The sequence below is a fragment of the Gambusia affinis genome, linkage group LG05, assembly GCF_019740435.1.
Source record: "Gambusia affinis linkage group LG05, SWU_Gaff_1.0, whole genome shotgun sequence".
Lineage (NCBI taxonomy): Eukaryota > Metazoa > Chordata > Actinopteri > Cyprinodontiformes > Poeciliidae > Gambusia > Gambusia affinis.
In genome coordinates this window covers 29,021,360-29,047,719 of record NC_057872.1, presented here as the reverse complement: position 1 = coordinate 29,047,719, position 26,360 = coordinate 29,021,360, and the positions used below count along the sequence as shown (strand labels likewise).

General features: G+C 36.5%; 1 protein-coding gene across 1 annotated transcript; it reads right to left on the bottom strand.

The window, feature by feature from the left end:
* Positions 1 to 7,338: 7,338 nt before the first annotated feature.
* nagpa (N-acetylglucosamine-1-phosphodiester alpha-N-acetylglucosaminidase) lies at positions 7,339 to 25,901 on the bottom strand. The gene is made up of 12 exons (XM_044118102.1): positions 25,720 to 25,901; positions 23,396 to 23,601; positions 23,042 to 23,309; positions 21,570 to 21,709; positions 17,112 to 17,220; positions 14,622 to 14,750; positions 14,340 to 14,545; positions 14,191 to 14,238; positions 11,620 to 11,748; positions 10,276 to 10,407; positions 9,651 to 9,732; positions 7,339 to 8,802 (listed from the first exon to the last, which is right to left on the bottom strand). Exons 1-12 carry the CDS (start codon positions 25,800 to 25,802, stop codon positions 8,559 to 8,561), a joined length of 1,776 nt encoding a protein of 591 aa, XP_043974037.1. The 5' UTR covers positions 25,803 to 25,901; the 3' UTR covers positions 7,339 to 8,558.
* Positions 25,902 to 26,360: the final 459 nt, after the last annotated feature.

Genomic DNA, 26,360 nt, shown 5'->3' with positions numbered 1-26,360 from the left:
GGGACAGCCCACAGTAGAGGCAGTGCCAGAAGCTGCTCATCCAATCAGAGCGCCGTACGAGCACTGTCACTAACCCACGTGACTCTGCTCCCTCCTTCTTGGAAAAATGGGGAAAAAGGACATGACTGGGCAAAGCGCTCAGCTGAACGGAGCAGAAATGTTGGTTTCCCTCCCGAAAACAGGCAAATGTTACATAAACAGACCTGCATCCGGTTTAAGCTGCAGAGTTTCCTGTTTTATTAGCATCCACCCAACATATGCAACTCTTATTACTGCAGTATCATAAGACAGCATAAAAGAAGTGTACACCCTAATATATCCACGTAGTTTTAGTTATTTACAGTTTAAAGAATGGACTTCAGCCAAATAAAGCTGGCTTGGCGCCGCAATTGTTTGGAACATTAATTCAATTATTCTAAGAACAAAGTGAAAAACTGCTATAACATGCATATGCTTGAGAATTTTTGACGATTTATTGTATTTGTTACATCTTCACTTAATTGGGCTCTTTATTATTTTTAGCTAAACTCATTAAGGGCAAATATGTATGAAGGCGTTTTAGGGGTTTTGCAGATGAAAAATAAATACATGAAATTGGAGGAATAAATTATTGCCAAAAAATTCATATTTTCTGGAAAAAAATTTGGCAATTTTCTTTCTTGAAAAGTTTTGATTAATTTGAAAATTTAAAAAAATTCAAGCACATTTTTGTTTTGTGGAAATGTGCTTATTTCTTCCCTATCTATAGGGAACCCTATTTTATGAGATTCTCAAATGATTTCCAGACCAAAGGGGAAACAATGCCTTCCCAATGGGAGATGTGAGGAAAACCTCTACCCTGATGTGCTGTGAAAACCTCAAAGACTTATTAGACAACATTACTGAAAAAATAACTACATGGAGATCTATAAACACAGCAGACATGCCAGGAAAAAAGTTTTGGAGATCCCAGACTTTGGAGATCTGAATGAGCTTTACAAACCATCTTGACCTATGTGTACTTTTGACTTGATTATTTTAGGCCATGTGACAAAAAGTTTGGACACCTCTACTTTAAACTGAGGCATTCACCTTCCAGCAGGACGACGACCCTGAACATGCAGCCAGAGCTACAACCTAATGGCTTAGATCGAAGAACGTAGATGTATTAGAAGGACCCAGTCAAAGTCAAGACCTACATCCAAAATGAGAATCTGTGAGAAAACCTGAAAACAATATTTTCACAGATGTTCTTTTTCCAATCTGGCTTGAGATTTTATAAAGAAGAATAGGCAGAAATTTCAGTCTCTAGATGTCAAAAGCTGCTAAAGACAAAATTAAAAAATATTTTTGAGCTGATATATCACTTTACCTAACAAAAAGCTTAACAGCTTTCTCCTCTTTTTTTTTTTTTGTAATGCCTGTATTTCACATTTTTTAGGATTAGGATTGCACAACTCTAGGGTTGTTATGCATCTCTCCATTCAACTTTATGGGTCATAATGTTACAGATTGGGATGCAGGTGTTCTGTTGTACAGCAGCGATGTGAATGTTTCCAGCTACCAAAACAGAAACTTCTGTAAAAACATCCATGTTTAAAAATTATCACACGCTGCTGAGGCAGGACGGAGAAAAAGCTATTTATCCCATATTTTTCCATTGCTAAATAAGGAACACCTGTCCTCTCATAGCACCAAAACACTGATAAGATGTGCCCCGCTGCTAATTTCCTCTGGTGTTTTTTTGTTTTCCAGTGTTGTTACATCATCACTCTAAAGATATTTCTCAATGTTGTGTAAAACACCTATAAGTAATAAACTAAACATTTGAAATTAAAGAATTTTGAATGCCCTATAAGGACACGAAGAAGCATAAGTCTCCTACACACTCCTGTCATCATACACTGGACCTTGTGCTGACATATGGCATTGGGTGTGAAAAAAAAACAACAATACTTCATTAAAAACATATCTTGTCTTAAAAGGAACCAAAGTGCATTGTTGTAAAGCAATGAACTTTATTCCAGATTCTTTTGTTCCTTCCTAAGTCTGTAGTCCTTCGATAATAATACAGCTTGAAATTCTGCTTTATCAATGTTTGTTGAGTTCTCTGAAATCCTATATACCCCTCCAGCAGGTTCTAGTACATTTTGTCCCTGTGAGTCATAACAGTTATTGTTAAGATGGTATTAAACACCCAACCTACTCAACTCTTTGACTCATCTGTACACACTGTTCAGCTACCTGAACATGACCAACTAATCTGTCTGTAAAAATAGTTCCCAAGGATTGAAATTGTATGTCACTTTTCTTTAAAGTCCAGGTAACTTCTTCAGGTTTCAGAGATAACAAACTTAAGAGGTTCCCTTAAACAGAAGATACAATATTAAAGGCAGAAATGTCAAAGATTGGGAAATGATTTATGCACTTTTATGATCTGTTTGTTCCCTGGTACGTGTTTCTTTTCTATTATGATCTAATGAAACAAGCAAAGTCTGACCATGTGTGGAAACCTTTGCTCCTCATCGAAACAAAGTTCCCATGAACAAAAACAAGATTATTGCCTGTGTTTGCCACCTCTCCAGCTAACGTAAAAGAAAGTTTGCTGGACTTTTTCTAAAATATAACTAACTTCCTTAGAGTTTAAGGGATAACACAGTAGAGAGATAATCTTAAGCAAAAGATACAACCTTAAAAATGAAAATGTCAGGGATTGGGCAATGATTCATGTACTTTTACGATCTGTTTGTTCTCTACTAAGTATTTCTTTTCAATTATTACCTAATGAAATAAGCAACGTCTGACCATGTGAGAAAAACCCTTGCTCCTGATTGACACAACAAACGTCCCATGAAGAAAAACATTAAATTCTTGGTTTCCTATAAGGTTTGGATCAATGCAGCTCCAGGAAATGTAAATAAATCATTGTTCTGAGAAGAAACAACTATCTGTGTCATGAGAAATAAAACCTACACAAAAGAACTTAAATTCATCCGTCATAACAACACAGAGTTGCGCACCTTCTGCTTCGCCTTATGTAACATGGCTAATGTTTAAAATCTGGGTTGCGCAACACTGTGTTCACCATGGGTAGATAGAGAGATCAACAACTCTTCACTGATGAGTCACGGGGGTATGCCGGGAAAATGTTTGTCTAATTGTGGTCATGTAAAAGTAACATTTGCACCAGAGAATGTTTATTTGGTGCTCAAACTTTACTGGCATGCCTAAGTAAATTGATACCAACACTTCTCAAACTAAGGTTTTCAGACTAATTTTGTATTTAAGGAGGTCAACAGCCCTGGTGAAAGGAAGATGTCCTTCCATTACAATACCACCATGTTTGAAAATCAGCCTAATGTTGTTCTGAATGTAATGTAATGCAGAACGTTCAAAAATGTCCACTTTTGTTCCATCAGTCAGCAGAACTTTTTCCTAAAGGTTTTATCAAGGTTTGCAAATGTGAGATGGATCTTTGTGTTGATTTGACCTTGGGATTTCTCTCATGGATACTATTTTTGGCTAAACTTATTGTTGTTTAATGACCTCTGACCTTAACTGATGAACAATAATTCTGCAGTGCTTCTGAAAACTCAGTTTTGTCATGGAGACTTACCCAGTTTCACTACAGCTCTGATGTGGACAATAAAGATTATTAAACTGGTACCAGTGGAGTGACGTTTTGAACTGCTTTTGATAATGAAGGTACTTAGAAAGAACTTTGTTTGTTGAGGTGGTTCTCGTCATAAAAGTTTTAGGGTTAATTTCTTTAAAAGTTAAAAGGGTAATTGCTTTTTAATTGGTGTGCAGCCCTCAATTGCCCCCATCTGTGACTAAATGGATCATAAAATGTACATTCTGTTTGAATTTGTTCACTTCATATAAATAGATTATGTTTGTTATCAGAGTAGCTGGATAAACATAAAGTTCCCCATTGTTTTGGAAAATAAGACAACTCCAGGAGTCGAGTGTTTTGAGTGTTTGATAGCAGACGGATTTTGGGTGGAGTGTCACTTGAAGTCACGATAAGAGTTGACACACAGGCCCAGAAGTGCAAGAGCACACCCAGAAAAAATGTGCAGTGAGAGAGGCGGAGGGTTTGATGAGCTGATATCTGAAACAGACGGTGCAAAAGCTGGACCTTTGGGAAAATAAAAAACTTCCAACTTTTCATCAGATCTATTTTTACTCCAGTATGAAGAGGAAAATCCTTTCACCTTAGCTTGGAAAGTCTGCAGGGAGAGCAGAAAACGTCATCTCTTCCTTGAGTTGCATCAGCTGAGCTGAGCAGACAGAGAGGGCAGGGCGATCCAGCGACGCCATTGGCTGTCGCTCTGTCAGTCATTTTTCTCTGCTAGCTCTCTGCTGGCTGAACTGTTTTCCTGTGGCTCATAAAGGAAGTTAATAATAGAAGGTTATAAAACACAAGCTGTTTCCGCTAATTCGATTCAGGAGAAGGCAAAGCTGAAAGTGAGGAAAAAATTATTAACTGCCTGCAATCAAATTGGAAAAAAGTTAGACAAGAAAAGTTTCAGGTTGAAATAAAGAAGCAGCAGCTCTGCAAAAAAAGTTCAAACGATAGGAAACACTCATTCAGGATGCTTTTTTTGGCCGAGACAAACCAAACATTTCCATTGGAGTAACCACTGAGAAAGAGGGAAAACAACATTAACTTCAATCAAAAGAAAAATGATGGACGACATACAAGTAGGAAAATAAAATCTTCAGCTAGAATTAGAGGGAAAGATCTGGAATAAAGTGTATTTATTTAATTAGATCCACATTCCCCCGCTCCCAGTTTCTTTTGACCCGGTATGCCGTCAGTTTTTTAGAATGAAACAGTGCTTCCTTTGCTGAAATTAGTTATTTGAAGCAAATTGTGTTTCTGCATTAGACAAGAGGCAAAGCAAGCAAAGCACATCTTGATAGAATCGTCTAGTCAAAGTCCAGACCTAAATCTAACAGAATTTCTTTCCACACACCTTCTCATCTAATCTGACTGATCTTGGGTTATCACCTGCTGATGCTGAAGTCGTACCTAAATATACATATACAATCACACAATGAGTCTTGCTTCACTGACTTATTGAAAAGCAATATTCAGAGAATGTTTTTCTTAATAAAAAAAGAAGATAAAAAAAGAACAACATAAAAATCATTCTGGTTGTGGAATAGTTTGAGTTCAGAGTGGAAATCCACATATAAAGATGATTAAGGACAACAAATATGTAATTTTAATGAGAGAAAGAGGACATTTAAAATATAATAACAGATTTAATAACTGATAACGTTTAGGAAAATGAGTGGGATCAAGTATACATTTCTTCCTATGTTCTCCAACTTTGCAACCTAAATCCACAGTTGGAGCCAGATGGACGTTTTATTTTTTAGCTCTATTTGTTTTAATATTGTTTTTCCCATTTTTTTAATCTAAGAAATGCTTTGATTTGCTTGGCCTTTCATAACAAAGTTAATAGTTATAATTCCCCTTATTATTAACAAAAGCAAATAAATTAAACTTCGAGTACAAATGATCTTGCATGTGATACATTTTATAAGTTGATATAAGTAAGTAGTTTGATATAAACAAGGTTCGGCTTGAATTTTGCCAGAGGTGCCAAAGCCACCATGCAGTTAAGACAGCAAAGCACGGTGTTGGCAGTGTGATATACATAGCCACACGTGAAAAATTACTAGCAACAGAACAAAGTTGTCTCCCTGTCTGCAAAACTAAGATGCACCATAAAGCTGCCCTGCGAGCGTTTAAAGAGGCAGAGCAAATAAATTCCTCTAAAGGCAGAGAAGACTTTAAAAGCCACCAAACATCTTTTGAGGAATATGTCCAAGATTTATTTAATCATGTCAGCTGATGTATAAGCAAATATAATGCAAAAAACAAGGTAATATAAGCTGAAATAGGGAAATCTAAAAAAAAAAAAACTCCCACAGAAGTTGTTTTCTGAAAATAATGCCTTGTTTTTATAAATAAATAGAGATGTGATGAAGAAAAGGTGGAACGAGACAACATTCTTCAGCTCCTCCTGCATAGTTGAGCTGCAGGACGACCGGTTCAGACAGATTAATACTTTATGGTTGATGTTTGCATGCAGGAAGTGGGGCAGACAACAGGGGAGAATACCTGCAGTACTGGTTCTTTATGCATGCATTTATAAGTTTTAAACTTTGTCAGAGGGAAGAGACTGAAACCCAACTGTTCAATTTTTTTTTTTATCTTAAAGATCTGTGACCAAAAACCAGCTAAACTGGAACATAAAAATTAAGACAGGTTAACTTTAAAGATCTTTACATTCATTATCTTTGCAAAATTAGGTCAAATGTAACATTTTTAGTTCTTAGTATAAAAATAAAAAAATCAGACTTTTACACAAATATCTAGTGTTGCGTGTGCAGTCCATAGTCAAGGTCAGAGGTTAAATAAATGCTCCAGAGCAATGGCACTAGGCAGAAATAGCTCTAAAGCTCCAGTCGCCTGCAGGTGAAAGTTCAGCGAACAATCAAATGTTTGCATAGTGGAGAACCGCCATGGTAACATGATGGTGTTGGAGGGTGTAAGATTGCTCCAGATGAAGCAGTCTGGAAGCTGAAGACGACAACACAATGACCTCAGACATGTTTTATTAAAAATTAAAATTAATGGGGGGTTTCTGGTGACACCATGACCTCAACCTGACCAGTACATTTTTAACTCATGTTGCTCAGCAGTCTGCAGAATTATTTAACATATAACAATTAACAAAGACATAACCTGAAGATAAATACGTATGAATCATCTCAGTTTGTTTTCTTCACTGGTTGCTTTGGTTCAGTGTAAAATAATTTAACAGGCAGAAATTTAAACATGAAAGATTACTGGTTCAAAATTAGATGATAAAGAATCATTATCGTTGTTTCCTTCTTTAATACTTTATTATTTTCACATTTGTTATGTTTTTTACAGTTTTTTTATGACATTGGGACATTTTTTTAATAGTTCCTTTATAAATAAATTAGATTTAAAATTTTATCTGATGTTTAAAGCATGAAACCAGTGCAGGTAACACCATCTTCCTAAGAGCCAGAACTTACGGTTTTGTTTCATTCAGTGCAGAAACGTAATAAAAAAAATGTTTGTTAATTTTTGATTATCTCTCCAGGAAGCAAACACGATTATTGAAACTGATTTCCTTGCATCAATAGGAAATCTGTAAAAATCATCTTAGATTTGCTATACTTTGTTTCTTACTACCAGCAAAGAAATGAACCCAGAAATCTCGCCTACAAACATTCAACATGTCAAGTCACTTTCATATTATTTATATTAACTTTCGTAAACACTAGGACACTTTGGTTTTATACAAGGAGCAGTCCAGTACAGTTTTATTGCGGTTGCATCATTTAAAAGTATGAACGACCATGCAAAAACAAAGAAGAAAAAACTGGATTGCACCAAAAACAAATCTGAATTGAGGATCAAGATCTGCTGTTTGAACATTGCCTGTGTTGTAGGATAGTATCAGTGGTGGACCTCTGTTTTAGAGTTTCAAATTAGGTGTGAGCAACATAGTGACAATAGACTGTCCTTGGTAAACTTTCACAATCTACTGTTATCAAAGTATCTGTTCCTTATTTTGCTCTTTGGCTTCATAAACTAGCTTCCATCTAGCAAGAACAGACTTCACCTGAGAGTTCAAACTGAGCAAATATTTGAGAGGAAAACCGAATACTTTACTTGTTTGATGAACATAATAATAACTTACGGCTATACTTTGAACATGGTTTGATTTGTACATTATTGTCTTTTAGATAAAAGTTTTTCTGATCAAACAGGAAAAAGTTCCAACTTATAAAACATTTTTGTGCATTGAATATATAATAATTTCCAATCTATACAAAGGGCCCAAAGTTTGGGAAAAACCTTTTTGTTTCCTGGAAGTATAAAATACTGAAAATTCAAACATTTTAAGTTCATTCATATGTTACTTTAGGAACATAAAAATAATCTGCAATTACTGTAAAAAAATTGCCACTGTAAAAATAAACAAAGCAAAAACCATGGCAGGTATTTTAAGAAAGTTTGTAAGACACTTTAAAGACCTTGAAACAATTTTTAAGGCATGTAAACATTTGACTGCCAGTGAAAATACAGGGCTTAACAGTATCTATATTTTACTGTTAGTACATCCTGTTCTGGGTTAGACTCTATTAAGGAAGTAATTTACTGCTTGTGTGATGAAAGCTGAGAAAGAGGACGAGACGTTAGCATCCGTCTGTACAGGTTAGACCTCATGCTCTCAGTTTTAAAGAGAGTTAACGTTATCGGTCCTGGAGCTGAAAGATTACAGACAAAACAAAAATCAAGCTTTCGTCAGTTTCTATTCATTTTCAGGTTGAAACACCTCAACTTGAAACAGAAATCCTGAGCAAACTTCTGAAAAGCTGCCAAAAGACTTTAGGAATGTTGTGAAACTGCTGGGCTTTGTCGTGTTTCACATCAGCATTTCCGTATTAGTGGCAGAACGTGAAGTGAGTGTTTGTGCAATAACAGTGCTCTCACTGCTCATCCTCGATCGTCCAGGCAGCTACGACCTCCCTGAGTGTGACGGAGACCAGATGTCTTCCTGGGAATCAGAGTCCTGGAAGTCCAGGCTGCCCTTCCCAGTTTCTACGGCGCATGAAGGGGCTCCATTGATGTCCTGTAGCGGGACGTAGGAGTAATCCTGGCGCTCAGGGAAGCGCGAAGTCACTGATCTGCGGCACACCTGGTGACATGAGATGATCAGGCTGACCAATAAGAGGACGAGGGTGATGATCAGCCATGATCGCCTGGGAAAAAAGGAGAAATTATATCAATTTTATGACACTGCACTCAATAAATTAACTTAACCTGAAAAAGAGGAAGGATGTTTTAAAAACCCAGGCACTGAAATGTTGAAAAGGCACCAAAAAAAAAACAACCCTTATTTTGTACTGAAATCATTTCTGAACAGGTTTTCACCAGATTGCATTTGGGTCACATGACACAAATGGACAGGAAGCTGCAGCAGCCAGCACATTCACTGTAAACGATCTAAAAACACTTTACTCAATTGTTTATTGAATTCCATGATTTGGTCTGTTTTCCACAGGATGTAAATAATTTCACAATTTAAATCCAGACTTTTATTAGGTCATTTTCTAAATTATTTTTATTTTGACCTTATTCTTCCTTCTGCTTTATTCCCCTGTTTTCAGAGGAAAAAGCAGCAAAACAGTCCAAACATCATACCACTTCCAATGTGTTAGACTTTCAGTGTGATTTTCTTTTCTCATTTGTCAAAATATCTTCATCTTCATCTTTTCACCGGATTTGTGACTAGAGTAGACAGCAGGATGAAGACTTTATAACTGTACCTAAGTTTTCTCTGATGTTTTTTTTTCCACAGAAATGCTTTAGTTTAAAATTAACTTACAATTTTCTAGTGACACTGGAAAAATTTTTTTTTTATAACCACTGAGACTTGTTTGAACACATTTCTTTACTTTTATTTCTTATCTGTAACTTTACAAAAGACCAATGTTACATTTAAGTGGAAACACTAAAGTTCTTTTTTCTTTGAGAGGACATTATGTTTCTATTATGTTCAAATGACAGCAGAGAAGAAAGGTCAGAGGTTTGACCTTTAAAACCTTACTCTGTTAGATGAGGCTGCTCTCTGTGAGATTCTTCTTCTTTTCTCCAGGATGTGAGCATCTGCTTGGCCAGGCAGTGTCCAGCTGTAGAGAAAAAATAAAAGCTAATGCCAGCAAATCCTGTGGGCTTCAAACTCAAAATCTGTTTAAACAATTAATCGAAAACTGTATTTTTTCCTTCCAACTTCAGAGCATATTGTCTTTCTATTCTGTTTTTTTTCCAGGATAATGTCCAACCCTGTGATGTCCTTTATCTCCTATGTAACAGTCATACTATCTTTGTAGTAAGAGATGAGACCTCACGATGCCACTGACCTATATAACAACAGAGACAGAACATGACTCAGGTAGCAGCTTCTGTTTCATTCAGGGGTGTATGCTTCAAAAATTAAATGTTAGCTTCGGTTTTAAATAACATGCATATCAAAATAAACTACATAAAAGTCTGGAGGTATTAAAAAAAAAAATCAGTTTAGCTGATTTTTGCTAATTTCTTTTCTGTTATTCATCCTGATTTTTCTAAACAGGTAAATTTGCACTCCAGCAGCAGATGATGAAGTGCAGATGGTGGTGTTTACATTCAGAAAACCACAAAGTCCCATGCACAAAATAAAGATGGGTACGTACCTCTGTGTAAGGTGTAATTGGTGTCTACTGGTAATGTGGTGTTACAGCTTCCTGTCTGCGGGTCACATGGGCACAAGTCGTCACATCGACACTCCTGAGCGCAAGAAGCACCGAAGAAACCCAAAGGACACGCTGAGAGAAACAGACACAGACAGGTTTTTAAGATGAATGACACAAAAAGTTGTATAAAAATGGTAAAATCAGGCAGTTTTATGATAAAATATGGCATTTACATTTTTTCTACTCAAAAGAAAATCTTGAATCATAATCTACTTCATTTGCCAAGTTTGTGACATAAACAAGGAAGATGCCTTAGGTTCATTTTGCTCTCAATGAAAGCATTTTAAATATGAATACATAGGATAATAAAAACAACTGCTCTAACATCAATATAACCAAATTATAGAATTACTTTCTGCCACTTTACAGACACAATATGGACAGATGAATAAATTAAACAAAAATAGTTTTAAAATATGGGGAATTTTGCTAAAACGTATCCTTTAACAAACAAATATTGCAGCAGCAATATTTGCTTTACATTTACTGGTGACAACTGAGTGAAAACAGTTCACTGTATAAGCTTACAGTTCAGTTTCCACTCACAGACTTTAATGGCCAAATTGTTAATTTGGCCATTAAAGTCTTGATGGAGCACAAAAGACTTGAGTTGTTCGGCCAGAAAGCCTGAAAGTCGGGTTAAAACCTGAGTCTGATTGTTGTATTTTTCCACCTATAACTAAACCATGTTTGCAAAATGGCAAAATAATGTTTATAGAAAATGCATTTCAAAATAATAGCAGCCAAATATTTTCAGGAGCCTTCTCCTTGGTCCATGATGTAAAACAACAACATGTTTCCTTGACATACCGTGGTGGATAGCCGCTGCCATCTGTATCTGTGTGACCCCTTTTTCTCAGAACCAGATTTAACTTTTTTTAGCTATTTAAACTACAGCAGCCTTTTCTTTTAGATTGGAAACACAGGTCAGCTTTAAGTCCAGAGGGTATTAAAAAAAGAAAAAAGAAAAACCAGCAGAAGTTCATGAATCTGTCATGGAGGCAGTGCTTATCCTTCTTTGGACAACTTGTGGTGATTCCCACTAGAGAGCGGAAACAACTTTGACCCCGTGGTTCAACTTTAACAATTTGGCCATTACATTTTTTATGCATGTCATTTTTTATCCGTTTACTAAAAAAGGTTGAATCTCTGTAATATTATAACAGGTTAAAAGCCAAAATCTATTCGCTTCTTTTGTTGAATGACTGACCAACCACTACTGCCTGGATAAAGTATTTAATATGAGTTTATCTTAACTACATACGAAAAGAAACATAGTTATACCTCTTTCACAAGTGTCACCATGGAAACCAGGAGGGCAGACACAGCGACCGTTGACAGGATCACAGGAGCCGTTGTTAAAACAAGAGCAGGTTTTGGTGCAGCCGTCGCCATAGAAACCTGGGAGGCACGCTTAAAAAAAAAAAAAAAAAAAAAAGAAAGAAAAAAAGCTAAATACATGTAAAGAAAAAGAGTTTTACTTTATTTTTTTTAGCATTTCTACTTATCCTGATACTTTCTAAATACATTTATTTCCCAGAAAGCAGAGCCGGATACTCACCAGGTCATATAGTTGCAGAATGGATATGGTAAACAAAACGTTAAAGGACAAGACAACAAAACAAAACAGCTGAAAATCCCTTTGCTTCTCTTTTAGACTATTTATGTTTATGAACATCTGACATGAATCAGACAATATGGGCAAAAGTTCTTACATAAGCAGTATAGTCCAAACAAGAACTCCGAGATAAAACTAATAAGTAAAATAAACCATGAAAGATTGTTTTCACACTTTACAAATGCAAATTTACTTCTCACATAAATTCTCCACTTAACTGCCCTCACAAAATTTTATTGTCCCAAGTCAGTATTGTATAACTATAATAATGCCAAAGTGTGATGTTATTGTTGTGAAAGGAAAATAAAATCTTAACTTAATGTGCTGAATTTGTCTGCAAGTTCTAAGTTCGGCTGATAAAACTGCCGTCGTCTTTTTCACTGTAGGACAGTTTCACATTTGACTTGTTTAAACTCTCATTTTAATTCCTGGCCATGAACAATACAATAAAAAAAAACTGAAAAATGGCTGCTGAGCAGGAAACGTATCTTTCAAGACAACATATAAAAGTTGCTGTAAACAAGTCAGGAGGAGTTTATGTTTATCTTTCAGAAATTATGTGGGCAAAGGGCGTGTTGTCACTGAGGGACAAGCTTACATCTTGATTTAAGATTATTATTATTTAAGATTATCTTATTTATGAGACACTGACTTATATCTCATAATTATCTGCAAACTCGTGTCTACTGAAAAAGTCTGCATTGACTGTCTGTTCTTTGAAAGTTTTGCTTCTACAATAAAATTTAGGTTTAGAGTAGTTGAGACTGATATGCTTGTACAGTAGGGTTTATGGTTCCATCCTAAAATATTATTATTCCTTGAACTTTTTTCACTTTTTGTCAATTGTATTTTATTTCTATCTCAAGAACAGTCGTTCATAAGTCCAGAGTAACCGGTTTTCAAACAATTTGAGAAGTGTGGTATAAATTTAACTAAAGCTCAGTCAGAATGGATGGAAACTGTCTGAGGGATGTTATTTTCAAGTTCTGTCACAAATTTCCAACTGGATTTAGGTTTGAACTTTGACTAGGCCATTCTAAGCCATAGATCTGCCTTGTTGTAACCCATCCCCTGTAGCTCTGGCTGCATGTTTAGCATTGCTGTCCTGCTGGAAGGTGAACCACCACACCTGTGTCAAGTTTTTAAAAGTCTATCAGGTTTTCCTCCAGGATTCTCCTGCAGTAGAGTGCTGTCACATCAGTTCTGTTTCGTCCACTTGAATCGAACTCCCGTTCATTTAATTAGAAAGTTTACTTAGTTTAAGGAACTGTGAATATGGACAAAAAGTGAACTTGGTTCTGCCTACAAACTTGGTTCGATTGAGGTGAACTTTGGTGCAGATTGAATCCATATGTGAACGCCAAGCAAACCAGAGACTGGTCAAAAGCAGGAAGAAGACTACAGTGCAGGGAATTCTGGGTAAATACAACCAAACAAAATTAGAGAGTCTAGTACCAGTGGGAGAAATGGCTTTTAGTCTTTTGTCAAAGATATAGAGAAATCCTACAATCACTAAAACCTGATGTCACTCCATTTGTATTAACATTTTGTGAACAGGAAAGTTGTGCTCATGTCTTATTCAAAGGGTTTCACGTTGTGTCCTTCAGTGGCTCTAGGGGGTGAACAGGTTTTTCAATTAGTATGGCATGTTGGACACAGACCAGTGTGAGAGCGAACAGGAGCAGCTAAAAATGTTAAAAATGTTGCAATTCTGGTTCTCAAGAGTGAAAAAACTTTCCCTCCACTCAAACCAGCTTTCCTTGCCCCTTCTGAAGAAAATCCATCCCGCAGCATGATGCTAACAACACCAATATTTCACTGAGGGCTTTTTAGTTTTCCACCATGCAGCATTTTGTATTAGGTCAAAAGGTTTAGGTCAGAGTAACTCGAGGTTTTCTAACCAACCTATTACCCCTTAACTGAACAGTTGCATTTATATTGAGGAAAAACTACAAATTAGGCAACTTCTGGTTTCAACAGATTGCATTTAAGCATATTAGGTTAAATGAGACTGAGTGAAAAAGTACATCAGAATTTTTTTTGGAAAAATCGCTTGATTGTTATGTTTCAAATATATTGCATTTCACAATAATGGCCCACACTGTGTTTGTGTTTCACATTAAATCCCAGTGAAATACACTGACGTTTGTGGCTTTATGTAAAAAAAAAAAATTACAAAGGGTGTGAATTATTTTACAAGCAGAGTGGATATGTGCTAATAAATGATTTTTCTTTACCTTCACTGCAGTTTGTCCCTCTCCATCCAGCATCACAGATACAACCACCTGCAACACACAGACATACAGGTCAGGAGAAACAGCAGAAACATAAAATGTTCCTTAAACAGAAAGTTTAGCAGCAGCATTAAAGGTAGAAGTCCACTCACTGGCTGTGCAGAAACCGTGGGGTCCGCAGGCGGGGGGCTGACACACCAGGGTGTCACAGGCTGCACCCTGCCAGCCCTTCTCACACTGGCAGCGTCCATTAACGCATTCACCGTGTTCGCTGCAGTTTGTCGGCTGGCATAGATATGGATGAACACACAGAACAGTGGAAACTTTTCTGCTGCAGCGCCACCTGCTGTCGGGAGTGCTGGCAAGGATTAAAAATTAATAATCAGAACAGGAAGAAATATCAAAAATATTCATGTGGGGGATTAGTGGCTCACCAGTGATCAGAGGGGTAGCTGGCCAGAGAGCCATTAACCACGTAGGTAGAAGACCCACCTCCGTCCAAATTAATGGCATTGATCACTCCGTTATTCTTCAGGAACTCTGCTACCTGCCAGAGATCCATCCTGTTTGGACAGAAAATACACTTAAAAAACTGGAAACAAATAAAAGGCAATAAAATATTTTTATTTTTAATTAGGGCAAAATTATCACAGACAAGGTAAAATATATAGTTTCTGCATTTTCCTGTAAGAATCACATCTACTCAGTGACCTTTACTCTAAAGTAGGGCTGAAATTAGTTAAATTATGTTTTATTATGTAGTGCACCGTGTTCCGGCTGGATCATTATTTGTGGTGGGCAGCGCTCTTACTTCCGCCTATGAGTTGTTGTGACGTGCTAGCAGCATGGTGGCGAATTGTGCGGCGTTTTAGGAGACAAACAAGGACTGTTGAATTTAGTGGTGCAATGGTTAGACTACGACAGCTTTTGTGGTGTCTGAATCGCGTCGTAGCGGTTCTGGAACGAACGGCAGAAGAAAGAGAGAGAGCAAGAGAGAGCAAGAGAGAAAAAATGGTATTGAATTGTGCGGCGTTTTGGATTATTATCAGAGGAATTATCCAATTCCTCAGATCATCGTAAAAACATTCTATAGAGTACTCGATTACTAAAATATTATTTTACAAGAGCCCTACTCTAAAGCTGACTTTGCTGCACCCAAATCTGTTTTTAATGTATTTATTAAACTTGGCTAAATACAGCAAGTTTTTTCCAGAGAAAGACTGACCTAAATGCTAATTTCATTACTCAGAAATGACATTATTTTCTTCTATTTTTTCAAATTTATACCTAGAAAATTTTTATTTAATGAGGCAAACTTGCAAGACTCTTCTTAATTTGTATGTATAATTATCTACATGTCCCTTTCCAACAAAACATTTATCTGTGTGGTTAATGAAAATATTGCATGCTTAGCCTATATTTTAGATGGTAGAACTTCTTTAAGGTAAAAGTTTATCATTTATCTCCACATTCACTCAGATTTTATATTGTGAAAATGTGATCAAATTCTTCTGTTTATGTTTTGTATGGTTAAGGGAACCACGCGGTACGATTTGGTATTATTTTAAGTCACATTGTATTCTGGTGAGATAACAGAACTCAGTGGTGACAAAACTGTTTGCTTCAGCTGTTTTATTGCTTCTTACTTGATACTCACTGATTTATAGAGACAGGAAACACACTAGAATTTATTTTTAAATCATCACTTAATTTAATTTTCAGACATTAGTGTAAATTTGCAATAATGCAGCTTATACTTTATTAATTGGAAGTAATATTGTGTAAAAATAAAGTAAATGAACCACAGGACTCTGCAGGTGCACACTTCTTTATACCACCTACATAAAAAATATCAACTTAGGTGAACAATAACAATCAACATATATTTTTATTGCCGGCAGAAGTCAGAAGGTCAGTCTGTTTGGTCCAACCTGACTTTAGCACGTTTTATTGATCATCTGGGGGCTGATATTGACAAGAAAAACACAGAAGTCAGAGGTTTAAACATGTCAGAGTGTTGTGCTATTGTTAGCTAAATCATTGACAGCAGAACATTAATCTTCAGACAGTCAGCAGGGATGTGGAGGTTCACAAGGTGAAGGGAAGTCAAATCCATATTACTGATTGGTGGAATTACCAGAAAAAAGGGTTGAAGACAAACGGGCTTTGCTGAGTTAGTTCATCTCATTAATGAAGTCTCTAAATATTTTCTTTAAAGTCTCCTGGTTCTGTTGATGTCAGTGAGATTCACCGTCATTAATGAATAATCTCATTATTTATTGCTGCCTTTAACTACCATCTACACCATATGAATTATCCTTCTCCTATTTTGATTGCGACTCTCACATATAATGACTTCATGTTGGAGATATTCAGCTTCCTAGTAAAATACCTCATTAAACCAACAGCCTGTTTTATTATAATGATCCCAAGTGTTTTTGTTTGTTTTGACTCAGGACAAAGTCGACTTTTACCACATAGCAACAAGCTTTGCTACTGCAAACAAACAGGTTCACATGGAATCGCCAGGACTTAAAGTAATTATCTCAAAATTTATTTGGCTTTTCAGCCGAGTCTACTGCAATCTTTATGCCTTTTTTCAAAAACCATAAAAAATAAAATTGAATTATGTTTCTTCCTTGCTATAAAGCAAAAATGTTTGTAATAGTCTGCATTTACATAATCAGACTAAGTCGATTTTTCAATGAAGGTTTTGCAGATTAGTTTGTAGGAGTGAGGGCAAGTATGGCCATCTTGTAAGGGATGCTGAATGCTGTCCTTGGGGAGCATGAACACAGTTATTGTGTGGAATATTACAAACACCATCTTCCATTTAATCAATATTTCAACTACTGTTTAAGTATAACTATATGTTCAGAGAACACCAATCAATCGTAAACGTCTTTCAGCTCATTTTTTCTTACCCTCTTTTTGTTGTTTGACCATCAATTTGAAAGAGGATCAGTCTTCCTGCTTTGTCGTGGCCCACGGCGGTTCTGGCCGACACCACATCCACAAAATACTTCAAAGGCCCTGACATAAAGAAGAAAAACATTCACTGATTTTATTAAAATACCTTTTCGCAAAACTAACCAAATGAAACAGCAAATGCTTTTCCTGCACTCTTCATGTTTAAAGGGAGAAAAAACACAGACAACATCACAGTCATATTCAATAAACTTGAATATATTCTGAAGAGGCTCACGTGTCAGACTAAAAGTACCTTTTGTGTTATACTTACAGTTTCCATTATGAAAACTGCAACACATTTCTCAGTTTCTCCAAGAGTTCACAATTGTTTTTTTGAATTTTACAATTAAAGAGAAAGAAATCACAAAAGATTTTACATCAAAAATACCTGCAAATAATTTTGAGATTTTTACCCTCAATAAATCCCTTCCAAAATCTACAAAGATGAGAAAAAAATAACTTTCAGGCAGATTTGGGCACAAATATTTCTCTCCTTTAAAATAAATAGTTAAATATTTATTATTTGCCACATTGATAACTCACCATAATTTAACCTCAAGTTAGGAATGAGGAAGTGATGCAATAGAAGAAATAATGCCACCTGCAGGTGGGAATTAGCTTTACTTAAACACAATGTTTTTGACAATTTTTGTGAAAATTTTGCTGTAAACCCATAATTATGCATTAGGATCAGTTGATTTTGCATCAATTTCCATGTTCTCGGAATTGGGAAAAACAGGAGGGACTAAATTGGTAAGAACCTCACGGCCCCAGTCTCTGGAGGTGGGACAGTTGCTGTATGTTTCTGTATGTTCCAGGTATAAGAGAGGACACAGAGGTCAATGTGCTCCTATAGGTCTCTAGGTTAACAATAGTGAAGAAAAAACTACTCTGTAAAAATAAAACTTCTCCAACCAGCAGTGTGGCTGCAACTCAACTCATTCTGCAACTTCATCTTGCAGTGCAACATGATTATAAAGTGCAGAGGGTCTGTTTGGTCTGTGCAGGAAGTGGACATTTTAAAAATAAAGATTTAACTAAAACATCTGCATTCAATGTCTTTACTTAAGATGGATGCATTATTTGCCATCGATCACATGATAATGCTAAGATTCCACTGATGAAAGCACAGAAACATTAGTTTCATGCCTTAATGAGCTCCAAAACGTGCCTGCTGTTCAGAAGGCTGATGGCTGGAACACAGGCCCTCCTGTCTCTGCTAACCAAACATGACAGTGTTGTGTTTTTGTGGCGCCAAAGTGTTTATTTCAGGTCACAGATTAGTTTGTGTGTTATGCAAACATTGGGAGGCGGAGAAACTGAGATACTTCTGTGTTTATTTACTGCAGGACTGGAGCTCGTCCAGTTGCTTAGGGTGAGCTGAGGTCAGGGAATCTGATTCTGGACACGGATGGAGGATATTCTCCAAAAACTGACTAGTGTGATCAGGGGTGGAAATTAAATTTTTTTTTTTTTTTACCAGCCACTCATACATTTCATCATCTACTGATTTTTTCCTTTTGATTACAAACCCCACCTGTACAAGCAAATGATATGAAATATACGATTTATTCCTAACTCTATGAAAACTGATTTACTGACAATAAGTTTACCATACACGTATATACATATATAGACTAATTTAACGTAGCAAAGCATGGACACCTTAACAGAGGTGTAAAGCAATAAGTTCACTTGAAGTAATTCAAAATTTTAACTACACACCCCTAAAATTCTTGCAATCATTACCTATGTTGAACGTTTCCACATTTAGGCTACAACTCCCCCAGACAGTATTAAGTTGTGTCTAGTGATTTTTTAAACATTTTTAAATGGTTTCAATAACTGTTTTCAAACTATTCTATTTGTTTTACCGTATTTATTACGTTTTCTATTAAAATTCACAATTCTTATTTTTACTAAAAACATCTCAGAACATGTTCATTATTAATTCCACTACCGTCATTATTCCTGTTTCCCTAGTGTTTTTCAGTTTGCCTGCTAGCTTAGCGCTAGCAGGCCCTCCTGCCTCTTCGTGAGCTCGGACTCCGGTTAGCTGAAATGACCCTATTTATAAACTTAGAGATGAGGGGCGGGCTGAGGGATTTCATTGGATAAGCCCAATGTCCGTCAATAAAATCAACCAATAGGCTGTCGCCGTCGACAGAAATTATATTTCATGTACTTTTTTGTTAAATTATGACAGCCTAGTCATGTGCATTAGCCTGTAATGTATCCGAGACGGTCAGTCCTCCCGTGAACAAAAGTTCAAACTGAAAGGATTTTAAAAATTTGTTTTTTCCTCTTCAAATTGTCAATCCGCCACAGTGGCGGGCACGTTGGTCTAATTCACACGCCACTTCATTCTTTTACCCGCATTTGACCACTCAGTGGCGGGTGCTAATTTCCACCCCTGAGTGTGATCAAGAATCGCATTCCCGAATTTAGATAGAGAAAATCCGGATGGTTTTCAGTAAAGCCTTTATTCCATCAGTTAAGCTTCAATTAGCTTTGGTTTAAACTGTGTCAAATTTTAAAAGTTGATGTCTGAACCCAGGGCCGGATTTAGGAGGATGGGGGCCCCTGGGCTAGAGTCTATATATATATATATATATATATATATATATATATATATATATATATCAGATATATATACTGATATATATCTACTGATATATATCAGTAGATATATATATCTACTGATATATATATATATATATATATATATATGTATGTCTATATATATATATATATACATACATATATGTATATATTTATATACATATATATATATATATCTATATATATATATATATATATATATATCTATATATATATATATATATATATATATATATATATATATATATATATATATATATATATATATATATATATATATATATATATATATGTGTTTGTTTTGTTTTAGAGGATGAACAGAAAATGACCGAACAGTAAGTTTTGACAACTTACAACTTTAATAAGCCAGTTGTCACAAACCACAAACAACTCTGAACTCTTTTCTAGAAAGACTAAACCACATGTTGGGGTTGAAACTAGAATATGATGCTTGCATCACAAAATAAAATCACTGAATAGTTATTGTTGCCTGGACTTCAACACAAACTATAAAACAGATTGAGTGCAAGAAAGTGCAATGCTCAAATATACTTTTACAAAGCAAAGCGAGTAAAACAATATTTATACAAATATCCCCAGCATTTACAAGTCCATATAAGTACAAGTGGAATATATCAAAACTCAAACTTTTTCATTGGTTTTAAAGTTCTTGGTAAATAGTGGAGGAAATAAATGTCAAAAAAGTGCTTCTCTGCCAGTCAGACAGAACATGGATATAAACAATATCTTCTGGAAAAAAGAGATCAGGCATACTGTAGTTTTCAGAAAATATCCTGACCCAGGTAAGTCCAAAGTGCTGCCCTCTGAAGGATTTTTTAAAGTTTAGGCATTTGCGTTCAGTTGCGTGCTTCCAGTCACTGAAACCAGTTTCAAAGTTTGACTGAGTATTAGCATTTCTGAAAATGCGGCATGCAAAACAAAATGCAGCTCCGGTGGATGGAGAGTAGAGCAGCCACGGTCTTTCGACGTACTCACCATTTAACATCTTGCGTTTAAAGTGAGATTTGGAGAAGTGACGCTTTTGATGCTTGTACACCCGTTCTGATGCTTGAAAGCCAACATTCATATTTTGACAGCTCTCCGGTCCTCGCTCAGCCCAGTAAGCTCGCACGGACTCGTCAATTTCCCCCCAATGCGCCGGATCGGTACTGTACGGATCCACAGTCGTCTTTCCATCTGCGGAAGAAGATCCCGCTTCCACCAACTCTGACTCCACAGACGCCAGTCCAGCCACCGACTCAGTCACGGTTATAGGTTCTGGCGGGATCTTAGTGCCGGTGTTAGCATAGCTAAGGGTTTGAGGAGCGGGGATAATGATGTTTCTGCTCCATCTCCGCTAACAGGTTTAAAAAAGCCTGTCAATTTAGGCATTTTGTTTGTCGCCTCTTTGGCGCGATGCTCTTTTTCTTTTCTCTTCCTTCTTTTCTGCGCTCCGCTGTCATATTTCCTGTTGTCCGCCATTGTAAAATAATATTCCCTTGACGCTCCTCCTCCCCAATGCGTAAGATGCGTCAAAAGTGGTCCAATAACAAGCAAGCATTCAAGATGGACGTTTGCCAGAACAAATTGGAACATTTTTCATCGGTGCTGTCAAAATCATGGTAGTCATTGATTAAATTCTGACACTATCCATTCACAAAAATATAAAACATCCTTCGGGGCCCCCGAAATGCCGGGGCCCCGGGCTGCAGCCCCGGTAAGCCCCTGCTAAAATCCGGCCCAGTCTGAACCAAAATCATTGAGCAGTTTATGGAAGATCCAGAGCCTACCTGTCTCCTGGGTCTCACTGCACTCCGCCTGCAGACTCTCATTGATGTATATCTCGCCATTCCTCAGCAGCCAAATGACTCCACTGACCAACTGAACAAAGGGGTTGGACTGATCTAAAACGTCTTCCTGTGACAGATACCTGCACATCACAAGACAAGATATACGTATATAAAGGCCTCTTTTCACCGTTTAGCACCCGCCAGAACAGAAAACATCAACATTAGTGTCATTTTCACTCAGTTTAAATGGTTAAATGTTTCTAACAGATTTACCTGAAAAGGCCAATTTAAGTAAATGTCAGTTAATATCCCATCTGCGGAGTAAACACAATGCAAATGGTCCAGATTTGTAGATGAAGCTGTATTTTATATTCTTAATTAAATAACATTTCAGTTTGGGTTCTTATAGCACATAAGCCCAAGTGCTCACTCGATTATTTGTTTAACACAAGTAAACGTTGAATCATGTAGAAATTCCTGGAATTGGTGACCTCAGTAATCAAACAAAAAAGTTAAATAAACCTCCTGATGGTTTACAGATTACCTCTGAGAGCATGATAGTGTTTTTTCTTCAGTTATGCATTTTTGCTCCATCCTACTGCAGTAGTCACCAGATTTTATTTTAAAATCTGCTGTAGCCATACGGAGAAACAAGTGTGTTTTTTTGGAAAGCGCCAAGCTGCCATGCTGAAGTTAGCAAAATAAACAACAGGTGCCACGCTGAGTCATCAGACATGAACTTGTCACCGGAGGATTGTTGTTGAGCATCTGCTGAAGTGGACCCGAGGTTAAACTGTGGGCTACATGAACACGCTAACAGGAAACCACTCAGCAGAAGTTGTGATGTACTTTACATAACCAAATGAGGAGAGATCATTCTGTACATGGGAAGTCAGGTGGAGACAAACAGAGTGGTTCAGAGGAATCTAGTGTTTATGGGCTTAAATATGTAAAAAATATATAATGTGCAATTTCTTCCAGAAGGTTTGGTAACCTTGCTAGCAGCGGATTCCCATTTCAAAACCTCAAATAATACCTGAACTTTGACCCCAAATCACAGAAGATTAGAAAAGAAATTCGAATCACCTCTTACATCCATCATAATCAGCAAGGATCATATCAGAGTGGCTATCGATGAAAGACTTATGAATCATTCAGTCAAATGTTAATTTAAAGAAATGAACTAAAGGCTCAGACTGAAAGTTCAAACTGGAGACAATAAATCTTTTAATTTCACTAACTGAGTACGGGACAGCCATCAGAAACACAACAGCACAAAAAACAAAAGTGAATCATTTTGGTTAGTTAAAGCTTTAGTTTATGCACTATGTGTGCACAATAATAAAACCAGAGTTTTAATACTTTCAGCTCGCCTTTATTGATCATAAATCAATCCTGAAATAAACTTCAAGGTTTTATCTGTTTTGCTTCAGGTCAATGCCTTAAAAAACATCAACTTCTTGTTTTCTTACCCAAACACCAGGGTGCCATCTCTCCTTATTCCAAACTGGGCATTTTGCACCCCGCCGCTGTTCTTCACCAGCCTGCCGCTGCTCGCCACGTTCCCTATGCACTCCCCTGACTGTGTGTTGAAGAATCCACCATTTTGGGCGTAAAGGCACCCTGCAGCTTTAGCGGTGTCCACCACAGACACCCGGCGCTTTATGTTGCAGCCACCCGGCCCTCCTGGTTCCACCACAGACACTGTCTTCAGGGGGTTGTGGACCACAGTCATGTGACCTGGACACAGAAATCCAGCAAAATAAGTCAAATAGGTTTAGGTTTTGATTTTTTATTTTTTTTTTAATTATGCCACTCTTAGTTACCAAGAACCCATCTGGTGCCGTTCTCCACATCCGTTACAAACACGTTAGACTCTGCAACCGGCTGCCTGCTTTGGCTGTGGGAAGGCCAGCTCTCATGGGTGGTGTTTCCATAAACGACGGCCTGACAGTCCCGGACGTGGCGGTGAGAGTGGGTGGGGCCGTGACCCTGTGCGTAAGGTTGGAGGAGGTCATCGTCCAGAGAGTGTCTGTAAAGTGCATGGTTTATTTAGAAGAGAGCCAAAGAGAGAAACGCCAACATATCTGCAAATCCCAGAGTTCAACAGGATTTATTTCCCATGTAAAATATATCAGAGAAGAGGCTAACTCCTCCAGTTTTAAACAATAATAAAAAATGTTTAATCTACTTATGAATTCTATGTTTTCAGAAATGAATCTCGGGTGTAAAACGGTTGCTACAGAAATCTGCTTCGTCACATCAAGGAATGTGTTTTCACAAAAAACTGTTTTGTTTCTCAGTATTATTTTATATTTGTAATTGGTGTTCAGGTATTAATCTTCCAATTTTTCAATAACACATAATTTTCAAGTGATATTTTGAAATTTTCTGTGAACTTTAAACATTTTTTAACTCAAAAACACGACAGGCCACTGGATGAACGACTGTCCTACCACCCAGCCACCAGGTTAGCAAGTTTTCTGGGGGAAACCTTGCTATTGTTGCATTTTTTTTTTTGTTCCTGATGCAAGTCCCCCAAAATTATTATTATTTTTTTTCAATTGACGTCCACTTCTTTTTTACGTATTGCTTTCATTTATATTCCATATATTTATACAATCCCTTTGCTTCTAGCCTAAAATATTCATTCTGTCTCTGTTTTGGAGTAATAACTATTTGAGGGATTTTGTCTGTTAATAGGGTTTCTGAATTTTTAGAAGTTTAATTTCATACTTTTAAGACCTTATTAGGATCAATTTGTGATAAATTTAAGATCTGCAAGAACAAATTAAATGTTATTTTATTTTATTGACAATATTTCTTTTTAATTACTTGACAACATTTATTTTAATCAAGAGCTTCAGCCTATTACATTATTTTCAAATAAAAATTTTATTTTTGAACTATGGCATGTTCTACTTCTTTACTTTCTTTTTTTTTTTTTGCTAAATAATCACATTTCAAGTTCAAACAAGATAACGTAACAAAAAAAACCATTTTATTCTAATTGAACTCTGACCAGCTTCCACACAGCATCATGCTGCTACTGTTTCACAGTAAGGATGTTGCGTTCGGGCTTTTTGTCTCATCTGACCAGAGCATCGTGTTTCACATGCTAGCTGTCTTTCACGTGGCTTTTGGCAAACCAAAAAGGCCATTTTTGCAGCATGCACTACTGATAGTGTCAAAAGATTCTCAGATGTTTGAAGTTGTGCTTTACCCTTTCCATTTTCAGACGAGGGATTGAACTGTACCCCTTAAGAGTTTGGAATATTTTTTTTAAATCTAGCCCTTAATGAAAATGTTATATTTCCGACATTCTTGTTTGTTTGTTTTTTTTTTTTTTGCTTACTTTTTATAATGATGTTTATTAACTACTCCCCTTTAACAGGCCCTACGGAAGATACATAACTACTAAATTAATACAAATTTATATCGGCTGGCTTACCCGAATGGGCAATTCGTTGTATTGGATTTCTCACTACATTCCCCAGTTATCGTTCTGCAACCCATTTTCCCCTACTTCTCAGTTATGTAACTAATTTGAATATGACATAAAATTAAATTAAAATAGAGTAAACAAATGTACTACTGATACTTTTTCTAAGCTTGTGTAAATTTATGATTTGAATCGTGTTAGATCTGGTCTAACAGCACCACCTTGTGGTTAAAACATGCAGCTAGGAAAAGATTTCGACAGAAACTATCAGCTTCCTTAAAAAGTGACGTCCCGCCTTGTGACTTGAAGTTGGGTCGTACAAGTATTATCTGTACTTTTATGTAAATAAACCTCAGTAAAACCAAACATTGCGCTTGTGTTATACAGCTTTTAACAGGCTTTTCACATTTGTCACGTTAAACTAAAAGCCTTGCTGTGTATGAGCTTAATGATTTACTGTGAATTCAAATAAGAGTTAAAAACGAGAAACTGTTATCAAACAACTGTTGAGCAAAGCTCGGGTTAGTTTTCCTTTTTTGTGTGTGTGGTGATGTTTACACCAACATACAATGTTAATTTAGAAATATTTTTGCCAAAAATATTTAACGTAAGCATACGTCACTTTAATAAGGTCAAAGTAGACGTAGTTCTGTCAACGGACAGTGCTAACGACAGCTAACAGGCTCTAAAACACACCAGCGGTCTTACCGAGTGTTTCTGGACTCGGACGCCCGGATGCAGAGCCACAACAGCAGCCACGAATAACAGTATTTCACCCACTCTGTTGCCATATGGCGGAAAACTACCCTGTCAAACTAGGAGCTCCTGTTGAAGTCCACATCATCTTGGTGGTAAAATACAACGTAAAGACAAAAATAGTGGGGCACACTTCCGATAACTGTGCAAAAATAAAAGCCAAACTAAAGGGTTGGCAAATTCCGTCTTCTTGTAAAACTAAATCGCTAAACATGCAATTTTATATGCTGATTATTGCCCTATTTGAGTTTAACATTAAAAATATAAAATAACACTTCAACATATCTCAATAAAAGAGAGAGAATTAAAATTATATCAATCTAAAAATGTATTGTGGTTTTATTATCATCTAATTTCCGGCCATGTGTCAGCAAACTTTATTCAAGTCTTTGGTTTTTATTATTTAGTTGCAAAGTTGTGCATATATCACAAAAGTATGTAATTATAACCCCTATCCGTGATATATTTTTTTAACAGTATGACCAAAATGTAGCATATTTTCTGTAAGAACATTTCAAATTTCAAATTCATTTCTGCCGGATAATCATCGGAACGTTTTAATGTAACACAGGAGAGGACCTGCTCCATTCACG